Raw genomic sequence first — 14,246 nt, forward strand, 5'->3', positions numbered from 1 at the left:
TTTGTTCTTATTTTGCTTTCTTTCTTTAATAAATTCTTGTGTTATTGTTTGTTTTTACAGACTGTAGTTTCATGACTTTTCAATTATATTGTATAACATATGTATGTGTTCTTGTATAGCCCCTACATATGAGTTTATACTCGTTGGGGCATACTCAATAAATTAAAAAAAAAAAAAACGTAACGTAATTAAGTCGTTATATTATAATAAGTTTTCTCTGCATTAGGTATAACCAGTTAGTAGGGCTACTTTAATTTATCACATTTTCTTACTTGTCCTGCAAGATGTAGGCTTACATATTATGCATATTGTGTATGTATATCTTGTGTATATATATATATATATATATATATATATATATATATATATATATATATATTCTTCATTGTTCTATATACACTATATATACTTATAAATCAGACATATATATATATATATATATAGGTATATAATATATATAATATCGGTAATAAAATTAATTCAGTTCTTACAGTGAGTGCTGGTACCTGTACCAGTACTGGAAGTTTTACGAAACACATTTTATTACGATCTGAAATAATAAATTGAAAATATTTGAAGAAGCATTAAGCTTTAGAGCACTACAGCAAAAAAATAATAATAATGATTTTTATTTTGATATAAATATGACTGGGTAAAAAAGTAGGTGTAACTATTATTTTTCTGTTCCAGGATTTATAATTTATATTGGATATGGAATTTGGCAAGAGTGGCGACGCCCAACGGATAGGTATAATGGAGTAACAAATAAGGGTTTTACTAAAGAATGAAAGAAACTCAAATAATGATGTTGTATTACAATGGTAAATCTAGCAACTTAACTGGTACAGTACCAGTACTCAATATTCACAGATCACTTAATAAAGTTAAGAGTCTGTGGAATTCGAGCACCGTCAAAGTTATTTCCTCCATGTTAGAGTAGTAATGCAATGAGGGTGAGATTATGTAATAGAAGTGATCTGCCTAATCTTTATATTGTTGGGCCGTAGGAAAAGAGATTACTATGCATGTGTTCGATTTTAAATATTCTCTGAATGTTGGAGAATATTTTAACTCTGTACCGGTATCCTACTATCCTTGAACCTTGCACTCTTAAAAAAATTAGTGAAGAAACAAAATAATGATTTCTGTCATTAAACTGAAGTGTTTTTGAATGAGCTCCCATTTGCTTTTTTCTTAAGTTTTAAGACATGACATTATGAAAGGAATGGTCATTGTTGGAGAAGATTGCAAAGAAAAAAAATTGTCATTTTTCTCAGATGTGATGGTTGATTACTTAAGTAAGATTTGAGCTTACTCTGATATGGACAGGTGCCCATGTGTTTTTAATCTTTTAGTATTATTTTTCTTCGCCAAAATTCTTATCATAGACTGTACTTCAAAACAGAGAGTGTGAATGTGTATGCGCGTTTATGAATGTATGAGCGATGTATAAAAACATAATCACTGTAAGTTAGGCCTAATATAATTTGTAAATTATTTATGTTCATTTATAGTTAATGTGTAACTTACATAGTCATTTATATGTATATGTAAATCAAATGTAAACTGTTTAAAATCCTCTGCATACAAACTTGCAAATATCAGGATTGATCTTATGTACACTGAATTCCAGAGAATGTTCCTGGCATTTCTGTTAGTTGACTAACAGCAGGTCCCTTCACCAGCTACCACCATTCCTTGGATCTGCGAACTTATGACACTTCGTCGAATTAAAACTTATGTACTGGTACTATGTTATATTAATCTGTCATAAGTCACTAGAGTAAAACTCACGTGAGTGGTCGCTCGTGTGAATTTCTTTCACCGTATTTATTTTCTCCACTACATATAGCTAATATTATGTATGTATGTATGTATGTATGTATGTATGTATGTATGTATGTATGTATGTATGTATGTGTGTATGTATTCAATGCCTACCCACTTCACTTTACGTGATTCGGGTTCCGCATATTGCGGATAGATGGCAGGACTGTGACCCATTTTTCTAGTTGTACACCACTTCGGCGGGCCACACTGTACATGATGTGTATCTGTGGAGAGTTATGTCGTGTACTAGGATGAGTGTATGTATAAGTGTTCGTGTAAGTGTAGTTTCTGGAATGAGTGATGATGAAGATGAGGGAGGGAGAAGGGGAAATACGGTGCTGGCACATAGCCTATTCCTGTCAAATAGTACCAAGAGGGCTGCCAGGCTTAACGTCCCCATCCAACAAACAAATCACTATCAACAGTGACATATGCCTTCTCTTCATGTGCACTACGAAGAGATTTTGGATTTAACCTAGGCATATTGGTACACAATCTAGTGATTAGAAGTTGCGCACTGCCTTCTCTCCTAGTCCAGAGGTAAAAGTGTAGGCCTACACTAAAATTTCTGAATCAAACCTGGGCCAGATAGTCTGAAAGCAGACACGCTACCACAGAGCTAACTCGGCAGACTAGCTAATATTATTATTCAGTATGATTTTGAATTCTTTACTGCGCCATAATAATTTTTTATATTAATTATAAATTTTTAAATCAATAAAAATTAATTAAACCAATTTGATTTATTTATTATGAATGTGCTATTATTATTATTATTATTATTATTATTATTGGCATTAGCATTACTATTAGTTTTATTAGTATTACTAAATGTAATTTACATGAGCTTCTAGTTGCCAAATAACAATATTTAATTTTTTTAGTTTGAAACAGGACCACATGTGACCCTTAGGTCACAGAGTATTCACCACCACTAATCTAGATTATAGATGTGTGAACACACACAAAGGAGACAATCAACTTTCTGCAGATAGGTCTATAGCAACAAGAGAGGCCTGGCACTTACAGCAACTGACCGCAAGAAATCATAACGTCATTCATTGTGGTGAGAGAAAATCTAACACTTGACTTATGGACCTAATTAAACTGTCATTACAACCATATTATATGAAATTTCTAAGTTTTAAAACTACCAAATCATTTATCAAAGTTAAAAAGTCAGCTAGACGAGGAATGAACTCTCTGTTAACTGTCACTAAAGAAAATCTTATACAAATATCACTCATGGGTTAATAACGTTCCGTACTCACTCTCCTCTTAGTAGCTGCTTGAAGTGTTACTCATCTTATGTAATACATAATTCACATCACATCACTCACAGAATCTGTTTCATTAAACTTTTTCTTCTTCTTCTTCTTCTTCTTCTTCTTCTTTGTACTTGTATTTGTAAATTATATGTCAGTATACTGAGGCTTAAGAGTCTACTTCCATTGGGAGGCAGTTTGTAATAATAATAATAATAATAATAATAATAATAATAATAATAATAATAATACTAATAATTTATTTATTTATTTATTTAGAATATTAACGTGCAAAACAACAGCACAAGGCCAATTACAGATAATAATAATAATAATAATAATAATAATAATAATAATAATAATAATAATAATAATAAATAGTGTTGTCTTTCTACATGGAACTAGGCAGCCAGGGAATTTACTTCTAAAGTTTTCCCATGTTCTGCTGTAGCTTTACATTGTTGTTTAGTCAACTGTCAGAAGACATGTCTGGACCCCAGAAGTGGCACCAACAAGTTATCACTCATAAGCTAACTAGGCCAGGAGATAATGGGGTAGGGTGGCCAGTTCCTTTCCCCCCTCCATTGTATACATTGTTGATTAGCTATGGTACATATTACACTAATCAGACTACAGATGTACTGGTATGCAAACAATTGTTTTTCTTCTGATACATATCGTGAAGTGAGATGTATCAGCTGGTAGATGTACATATCATCCAGCACCTCAATCAAAGGGAGCTGCTTTACATAAGAGTGTAGATTTATATAATTTGTTTGTAAAAAGATTTTATATTTCAAATTATAGTAAATTTAGATTAAATGTAAGACATGTTTTACTAAAACATTGGTTTTATAGTATAAGTAAGTGTACAGAATACTTTGAACTATCTTGACGAAACCAATATTTCCGTATGGAAATTTATGTTGAATAAATGAAGACTTCTTTTACCATATGTACAGCTCACCAAAGATAGGATGGGACGACTTTTGGTTGTGGAAAGTCTATAGTTTATAGCGTGATTCACATTATTTGTCTGTATTTTGGAATGGCAGTGAGACCAGAAGACTAGATAGATGCCTGTCTCTCCATCTCGTCTCGGTGGCTCTATTTATTTTTCTATGGCTCCTACAGTTGCTTGATGTTAATGTAATGCGAAGGTCTGGGTTCCTTTTCCAGTGCAACTGATTTTTTTTATGTTAAAGTATAAATATTTTTTGAGTCATGAGACCACATCTTAAAAAAAAATACCCAGAAAAGAACAATGGAATAATTTATGCCCAACAACACCTGTGAATTATTAATAGACTAGACCTGGTCTAAAGGAACATAAAATTAAACTTGGAAGTTAAATTTTTCCTTTCTGAAACAAAATCAAGAGAAACAAGAACATTAATGCAAAACAAAAAAGAGAGGTCTATGAACCTAATATCTCGTCCACATGCCCTCAGCGTCTATGACAGCCCTAATTCGATCAGGTATAGAGACCATAATGATTGTGGAAAAAGTTTCGATTCTTGACGAGATCTTCCAAATATCTAGAATTAGATCCTACAACTCGCATTGATCTCAAGATAATTGTTGCGCAAATCGTATTCTCCTTCTCCTTTTCAGTTCTCCTATATACCTATGTTATATAACATTTAAATCAGGTGACTTCAGAGGCCAGTGAATGAATGCAATCTTGGTCCTTCTCTGTAACCATTTTTGAATAGTGCGTGTGATGGTTATCCTTCTGGAACAGTAACATTCCTTTCCGATAACATTTTCGGACAGAAGAAAGAAATATATTTTTGAGAAAGTGTTCATATGTTTGTGCATTAAACAATCATCATGTGTTCTAGAACATCTGTGCCTTCGTAAGATATCCATCTCCAACACGAGATGCTAAAGCAACCTGATCTTGCACGTCAGTTCACATATCAAGTATCATATTGGAGGCCATCTAGTGACAGACATTAGCAGGATCTTCGTAATCATTCGAGATAGTTATTTCGTCGAGGAAATTACATTTCTCCAATCGAAATTCACTCAACTGATTGCAAAGGTTAGACAGTCGATGGCTTGTTCTTCCTCCAAACTTTCCTTGTTTGCAGCTCTGTGGCTCCTAATACTGCTGCTCTTGCCACAATTTGCAAACAACTGGGAAAGTTAGACACAACCTTCAATTCATTTTCATTCTGAAAGGGGTCCTCTCGGAAAGCTCTGAATAAGGCAGCATTCTTTCTTCATAAATATACTTGCGGACTTCCAGGAATAGGACGATTCCCGACTTCCCAAAGATGTAAGAAATTATTAACCTACCTCTTGGCCGGAGTTCGACTATTCAGCCTGCCTGTGAAGCTGAAAACCCAGCCTGAACCAGTCTTATCAAACGCTGTTTGAGGTGTTGCCAATTCGCCATCGTAATAATGATTAAACTTTTGTCCACATTAATGAAGTTTTAAAACTTTGAAACTTCTGGATACAAAGATCTAGATATTTAATTCTTGTACTGTATTGTAAATTCGAAATGACAGAAAAATTTTCTCCTTCCAATTTTTCAACTTATAATTTGATATATTCTTAGGGAAGAAAATTTCATTTTCCTCTCCACTAATTTTACTCATATTTTTCAGGATTAAATACACTTCACCCATTAAACATTTTATGTTTGAATGTTTATAAGTCAATAAAAAACTACATTAATGAAATGTTGATACCTGTGAATGAACTAAGAAGGATCAAACTTTAGAACTTATATTTTCGAATAAAATTTTGATTATAATTGGGGACATCTTTGGAGACTGGATATAGTGTTTTCATGTTTTGAACAGTTTGATAATCCTTTCTGAAGCTGGCAATATAGCTCGTCACTTTGTCATACTGTATCAGTGGCGGCTGATTATTAACTGAGGAAGTGAGATGGGGCTTCTGTCACTTGGCTTAATTGAACACAAATTTTGTGTTTCTTTATACTGGTAACATACTGTTTGAATGAAACAGTGTTGTCTGGCCGAGTCTGGCTTCTGCATTTCGTATGTTTTCGCGGGCTCTGACTTACAGCTAATTAATCTGAAGGAATCAATCGTTTATTTTTTATTTATATAACTGGTAATTTCGTTTTCATTATAGCTTACTGGTACTCATTCGTCTTAGAGTAGAAAATAATTTTTAGAAAGACAAGCCATCACTGCTTCTCCATCTTTCTTATTCTCACCCCAATTCTTCATTGAGACAGGCATTCACAAGAGGTGAAAGTGTTGTACTATTGTACTTCAAGCTATTTCCAACTGTCAGATCATTATTTTTGCTGCCTTCATATCCTGGTGTCTTCTCTCTAATAATTCCTTAAAATATGTTTCCAATAATTATTGTCCTCAGCCTAGTTTGAATCTGCGAACCTCCGTTCCAGTGATTAACATGGGAACCGTGAGACCACAAAGAAAAATGAATTTTGGTAAAAATTAAAGCATTTTTTTTAAGTGAATACGTTTTTAAAATCAGACCAACTCATGGGGTACAAGAATGAAAACGATGATGGAAAATTTGCACAATGATCCATTCCAACACTATAACTTCGTGACTAATAATACGATTGAAAGAAATTACTGTGGTTTGGTTCGATCGGGTATACGACCACGATGCGAACATATTCTTGAGTTGGCACCAGGTGCCTGCAATGACTGGCGGCCATTTTGGGCATGGGCGAAAATTTACAGGCAGTATATGCCACCGCTCCAATGTACTGTTGCACTGATTTTGGTGCCAAACGAAAGATATCGTGAATATAAAATCAGACCTATACATGGGGTATGAGGACAGAAAAGGCGATGTAACATTTGCAGGGTGATCCTTTCCGATGCTATACCTTTGTGATTAATAACACGACTGAAATAACTGTGGTCTCATTCGATCGAGTATACAACTATGATGCGAGCATGACCTTCAGTTGATGTCGTGCATGATCAAGACGCGAGTGGAGGAACGTGGCGAATGACAGCAATTTTTGGAGTGGGCGAAAATTTCCGGGCGGTATATCTCGCGACTCTGATGTGCTAGCATCCTGATTTTGATTCCAAACGAAAGATCTCGTCGATTTGAGCCAAGTGTATTCGCGTAAAACCCATTTTTTTTTTTGGTGGAGGAGAGACCCTTTAGGCTTGCACTGCAGCCTGAGACTTATTGTGCTTACCAGTGGAGATATTCAAGAAGTTTAACAACCAGTTCTCTCATCTGTACCTATGATAAACATATACGGTATATGTCCATGGTAATTGCAAATATTATCTAGAAATAATTTAACAACCGGTTCGTCCAAACCTGTGTGAACCGGCCGAATATCACCATTGGTGCTTACCACTCCTGTTGTGTGAATGACATTTGTTGCTGAACTGTTACGCTCTTATATGTACCTATACAGCATACTGCATTGTGAACTTAATCTGGGTATAGTAATGAAAATGATAATAATGGCATGTGAATTAATGACGGCGAATTGATTCCGAGGTCCAATGCCGGAAGTTACCCACCAATTTTGCTTCAATTGTTTGAGAGAAAACCTCGGAAAAATCTCAGCTAGGATTTAAACCTGGGTCCACTCATTTCACAGTCAGACATTCTAACTGTTACTCCACAGAAATGTACTGAACCACGTGTATAAATGGTGAAGATACATGCGCAGTTCTAAAAATACTTTATATACAGTAACTACAATACGATAGGCATGTATAAAATAAATAAGCCAGAATGTTTGAAGAATATAAGTGGTAACTAGAAGATGAATAAGAACAGAAAAGCAGAAGAAAAATTTGTATTTAAAAGATCAATGGTTAATAACCTTTGTTGTTTAAATAAAAAATTTGAAAGAACACGGATTATAATCAAGAATTACATAGGTCTATTTTGTTTGTAGTTTTGAAAGAAATGAAAGACCTATGATTATAATATGTTACCTACAGTTCCATTGCTATGGAAACTTTTTAAAACATTGGTACTGTATATCGAAACATGTAACAAATGCAATATAAAATTTATATATTTAGAAATTCTTTAGCAAAAATAAAACAACAAAGTATCGTCAGAATTTAACACTATAAAGAAGATTCCAAGTCTGATCCCATATTATATGGGGTTTGTCCCATATACGGTTTTGACACAGAATAGCGAACAATGAATTTTACAATCAACATTGAGAAAAAAATGCAATATGTTTTTGATATAGACGGAATGTAACTTGTTACATATATTATATGCTCTTGTTACCATATAAATGATTCCTAAATATCATACTGAGGATTTAATTATACTGTAGTTATTATTATGTTATCTTGGACCTTATTATGAAGCTTATACTTTTCCCGCTATTGCTAAAAGAATGGTGCCTTTTGCTCCCAAAAAGACACTAGTCACTTCAAATTACGAATTTTATAAGAATTTTGAAAATAAGATATGGTACGTTAAACCAAAGGTCCCGGGTTCGATACCCGGCTCCGGAACAATTTTTCCCTCAAAATTATTCAAATCAACTTTACAGGGAGTTATACCTGAAATCTTGATTTGCATAATACACGTCACTGTTCGTTAACAGAAAACCACAATTTAAGTCACACGGAGTTAGTGTGCACTCGAAGTTGGTTGCTTGACGGTTGTCGGCCCACTTTGAGGTCTGTGGATATAGAGGGAAAAATTGGATCGGTGTCGGTTAGAGTTCCCGAGTAGCTCAGTGGTAGAGCGTTGGTACGTTAAACCAAAGGTCCCGGGTTCGATACCCGGCTCCGGAACAATTTTTCCCTCAAAATTATTCAAATCAACTTTACAGGGAGTTATACCTGAAATCTTGATTTGCATAATACACGTCACTGTTCGTTAACAGAAAACCACAATTTAAGTCACACGGAGTTAGTGTGCACTCGAAGTTGGTTGCTTGACGGTTGTCGGCCCACTTTGAGGTCTGTGGATATAGAGGGAAAAATTGGATCGGTGTCGGTTAGAGTTCCCGAGTAGCTCAGTGGTAGAGCGTTGGTACGTTAAACCAAAGGTCCCGGGTTCGATACCCGGCTCCGGAACAATTTTTCCCTCAAAATTATTCAAATCAACTTTACAGGGAGTTATACCTGAAATCTTGATTTGCATAATACACGTCACTGTTCGTTAACAGAAAACCACAATTTAAGTCACACGGAGTTAGTGTGCACTCGAAGTTGGTTGCTTGACGGTTGTCGGCCCACTTTGAGGTCTGTGGATATAGAGGGAAAGATTGGATCTGTGTCGGTTAGAGTTCCCGAGTAGCTCAGTGGTAGAGCGTTGGTACGTTAAACCAAAGGTCCCGGGTTCGATACCCGGCTCCGGAACAATTTTTCCCTCAAAATTATTCAAATCAACTTTACAGGGAGTTATACCTGAAATCTTGATTTGCATAATACACATCACTGTTCGTTAACAGAAAACCACAATTTAAGTCACACGGAGTTAGTGTGCACTCGAAGTTGGTTGCTTGACGGTTGTCGGCCCACTTTGAGGTCTGTGGATATAGAGGGAAAAATTGGATCGGTGTCGGTTAGAGTTTCCGAGTAGGTCAGTGGTAGAGCGTTGGTACGTTAAACCAAAGGTCCCGGGTTCGATACCCGGCTCCGGAACAATTTTTCCCTCAAAATTATTCAAATCAACTTTACAGGGAGTTATACCTGAAATCTTGATTTGCATAATACACGTCACTGTTCGTTAACAGAAAACCACAATTTAAGTCACACGGAGTTAGTGTGCACTCGAAGTTGGTTGCTTGACGGTTGTCGGCCCACTTTGAGGTCTGTGGATATAGAGGGAAAGATTGGATCGGTGTCGGTTAGAGTTCCCGAGTAGCTCAGTGGTAGAGCGTTGGTACGTTAAACCAAAGGTCCCGGGTTCGATACCCGGCTCCGGAACAATTTTTCCCTCAAAATTATTCAAATCAACTTTACAGGGAGTTATACCTGAAATCTTGATTTGCATAATACACGTCACTGTTCGTTAACAGAAAACCACAATTTAAGTCACACGGAGTTAGTGTGCACTCGAAGTTGGTTGCTTGACGGTTGTCGGCCCACTTTGAGGTCTGTGGATATAGAGGGAAAGATTGGATCGGTGTCGGTTAGAGTTCCCGAGTAGCTCAGTGGTAGAGCGTTGGTACGTTAAACCAAAGGTCCCGGGTTCGATACCCGGCTCCGGAACAATTTTTCCCTCAAAATTATTCAAATCAACTTTACAGGGAGTTATACCTGAAATCTTGATTTGCATAATACACGTCACTGTTCGTTAACAGAAAACCACAATTTAAGTCACACGGAGTTAGTGTGCACTCGAAGTTGGTTGCTTGACGGTTGTCGGCCCACTTTGAGGTCTGTGGATATAGAGGGAAAAATTGGATCGGTGTCGGTTAGAGTTCCCGAGTAGCTCAGTGGTAGAGCGTTGGTACGTTAAACCAAAGGTCCCGGGTTCGATACCCGGCTCCGGAACAATTTTTCCCTCAAAATTATTCAAGATATGGTCGATTCATAAATTTTCTTTTTCTTTTGTTTGTTAACGTAATTTAAATTACCGGTAGTTTTTTTTTAATTACACAATTGGAAATAGAAATTAATGTTGTGTATGGGTACAGGCTAATGGAAAAATAAAGAAGATGGCCCCAAATGGCATGGAGGAAGGGAATTTTAAAAGGAATGATAGAAGACATTTACGATATGGTAAAATTGTGTTTAGCAATCGGAGAAAAATATAAATAACTGTTTCTTTGTATTTCATTGTCAGAATATATTTGTGAGCATTGCTAAACTGGCTTCCATGGCTTCCCCCCCGAGGGAAGTAAAGCTGTAAGTCTCGAGTCAGAGAATATATGGCACGTAGAAGAACTCTTTTCCTGATAGAAGGCTCCAGACAACATTCTTCGACCATTTCTCGCTCATACTGAATTTCAATGCTGAATAATCTCAGCAGGTGATTTTTTTTACAATCATCTAGATTCGTATGATCGAAGTTAAGCATAATAGAAAGATTTCAAACCAAACGTGCCTATCCCACAATGTCACAAAAATTAAGTATCTTATATTAATTATGCTTTCTTATCTTACCGCACCATGTGGTCAATTTGAATGACTTTTTTCTTAGGTGCTGAATGATGCAATTCTGATATTAAGTTAGGCACTATATGTATGGATTTAACTGTTCAAAGTTGAATTTAAACTTGAATATCTTCGAAACTATTTCATATGGATTAGTCATGTCTGATTTGAAACCCTTCAATACATCTAAAGAATTCTGTGACATAAATTCTCTTTCAATGGTTGTGTTATGTTTCATTCAATTTGAAAATAGCAGAATCACGGGACTACAGAAAGTGTAAGAATATTGTCGCCTTACTTCTAAAACCTCGTAACTACATTTGAGGAAATTATACAAGAGCGCAAAATAACTTCTTATTCTTTTTATACTCCAGTTAACAACTGTTATGGGCCAACGCTGTGGAGTAACGGTTAGCATGCCTGACCGTGAAACGAACAGTCTCGTGTTGAAATCGTGGTTGGGACAAGTCGAGTTTTTTTTCCAGGGTTCTCCCTCAACCCATTAAAAGCAAATACTGGATAACTTTTGTCGCTGGACCCTGGACTCATTTCGTTGGCATTATCAACTTCATCTCATTCAGACTCAGTTGATAAAGCGTAAAATAACCAATTAAAAAAAAAACTATATATTTCTTCTTTATAAAATACGAGTATATAAACATTTGCATTCTTACGAGATGTTATTAGCAAAGACTTTTTGAAAATGTACACTGATTTCTATACTCGCGAAAAATTGGACTTAATAGGGTTTTAGAAGTACTTAAGCCGACGATATGCAGAACAAATAGGAATTTCTTTCAGATTTTTAGAATTAATATACAGAACCAGAAGCAAAAATAGGAAACGGATCATCACCTAATAAAGGAACATGTCCTCAGTCTATTATGGAAGGATGCACATTTTTTATTTTAAGGAGAATCGAATGCAGTTCTTTGGAATTTTTAATTATATAGGCCAGGCCTGCAGAACGCGTAAATAGGGGAAATATGACGTCAGCCTCATTCCACTTCTATTGGGGATGAACGACTTCTGGGTAGAGTTGTTTACATTCTTTACGCGTGAAAGATCCATCAGTGGCGGCACTGTAATTTTAAAAAAGGATTGTAATAAAGACATTGTATTTATAATGCGTTATCTCGTTTCAAGATTTACAATTATGTTAGATTTCCTGTCGGTAGTTTCTTTGAGATTTCTTTGCACCTAGCCTGCTTTAGATTTTCGAAAACTTTCCTCCTATCATCACCTATGGAAACATAAATTTGTAGCACTTAAGTAATGAACCTTGAAAGTCTCTATTCATTTCAATACAAAATGAACACAACGAGTGATGTCCTTAATTTAACAGTATATAAATAAGTAATCAGTATACAGTTCGTAATAATGAACTTACCCAAAAGTTCGTCTATTCCATAATTCTTAATATGGGCTTTGTTGAAATGTAGTTTAATATTGAAATGACGAGTAGAAATAAATTGGATGGGACACAGTAAATAAGCAATTCTTTCGTCTTCTTTAACAACAAAATAATCATATTCCTATTTCCTTTGGAAGTAGCAGGTCTATTTCTTCACGGGTTTAGATTTTTCCATGTTCCAGTTCTCATCAAACTGCAGTACGCATATTGTGTTATTTATTTATTTATTTATTTATTTATTTATTTATTTACAGTGCGTTACAATGTTGAATGACAGCATTGACCTTCGGTCATATAACTACCACTCACTTATCAACATACAATTTATATATCGTCCTATTACTATCTAAAACCAGGTATGTCCAGTTATGTAAGTTTTGTAAAAAGAAAAAAAAGACAAGCATTAAAACTTCATTAAATCACGAAAAATCATAATAAATTCTTCAAATAAAGTAATTGGTTTGTTGCCTACAACATTTCGGACTTATTCCATTTTAGTAGAATACAGAGCACAGAAAAACAAGTCGGGGACTGTACTTAACTTATTTCATACAAAAAGTGGACTTAATCGGTTTTATTAGTAATAGGACGATATATACATAGGTAGACCTTTTTACATTATATGCACACATACATTTTAAAATTTATTTTACATGTCTTTTATCTGATTTATTTCCCTCATTCGTTTTTTTCTTACTTTCTAAAGGTATGTACCTAAGGATTTTATTATCGGTTCATTTGTAATTCTTGATAGCGTATGTTGTACCTGCCGCCGCGAGAATGAAAGTTGATGCAGCCGAGCGTAACTATGATCACAATGGTAAAAAAGGTGGGTGGGGTAGAAGGGATACGAAGACAGTCGTTTGAGGAGCTACAGTTCTGCAGGTCTGATATAGACTAACATTTAAATTAAATTAAAAGTTGTTAAATGACAGTAGAACTTTTAAACGAGTGTAAAGTTTGTGAAACGCCAAAAAAGATAAATTTATGAATGTGTATTATACAGTGTTTTTTCTACGATAGCATAAATTTACACTAAATAAATCCGTAACTTTCCAGAGATACACATCATGTACAGCGTGGCCCACCGAAGTAGTGTGCAACTAGAAAATGGATCACAGTCCTGCCATCTATCCGCAATATGCGGAACCCGAATCACGTAAAATGAAGTGGATGGGCATTACATACATACATACATACATACTGTACATACATAACTTACATAGACTACGTACGTACGTTAAATAAATTAGAGTGACCAGAAATTTCTTGACAAAAAAAGCATGCTATATGCTTTGGTAAAGGGAAACCAACTTCATGACTTCTTAAACACCAGACTGCGAAACCGACGTATTGATAGTATCGGGAATGATAGTCACTAACTGCTGTAGTGGACTGCACATTCTCCTGAATTAGCCTCTTATGACTTTTTGTGTGTAGTACGTGAAGGATTCAGTGCTAACGTCACCATTACCGGCTGATCTGCCAGAATTCCGGGTTCACATCATTAACGCCTTTGCTGATATTTACAAACATGCTACTCGATTGGGACTAATGTTATTACAGAGTTGATGTGTGCAGAGTCACTAGAGGAATACATAATCGAGCACATCGTAGCTTCCAAAGTGCATCACGAGCACCGGTCCCATACACTGGCCGAAA

At 35.5% G+C, this 14,246-nt stretch overlaps 1 protein-coding gene across 1 annotated transcript in view; it reads left to right on the forward strand.

Moving 5' to 3' along the window:
* The window catches only part of LOC138705904 (cationic amino acid transporter 2-like), a 44,937-nt gene extending 36,574 nt beyond the window's left edge, over positions 1 to 8,363 (forward strand). The window contains exon 13 of the mRNA XM_069834660.1: positions 691 to 8,363. Coding sequence (XP_069690761.1) covers positions 691 to 788 — 98 coding nt within the window. The 3' untranslated portion in view covers positions 789 to 8,363. The remainder of the gene's footprint in view (positions 1 to 690) is intronic.
* The last annotated feature ends 5,883 nt before the right edge of the window (positions 8,364 to 14,246 follow it).

This window comes from Periplaneta americana, chromosome 9 (assembly GCF_040183065.1).
Source record: "Periplaneta americana isolate PAMFEO1 chromosome 9, P.americana_PAMFEO1_priV1, whole genome shotgun sequence".
In the NCBI taxonomy this organism is placed as follows: Eukaryota; Metazoa; Arthropoda; class Insecta; order Blattodea; family Blattidae; genus Periplaneta; species Periplaneta americana.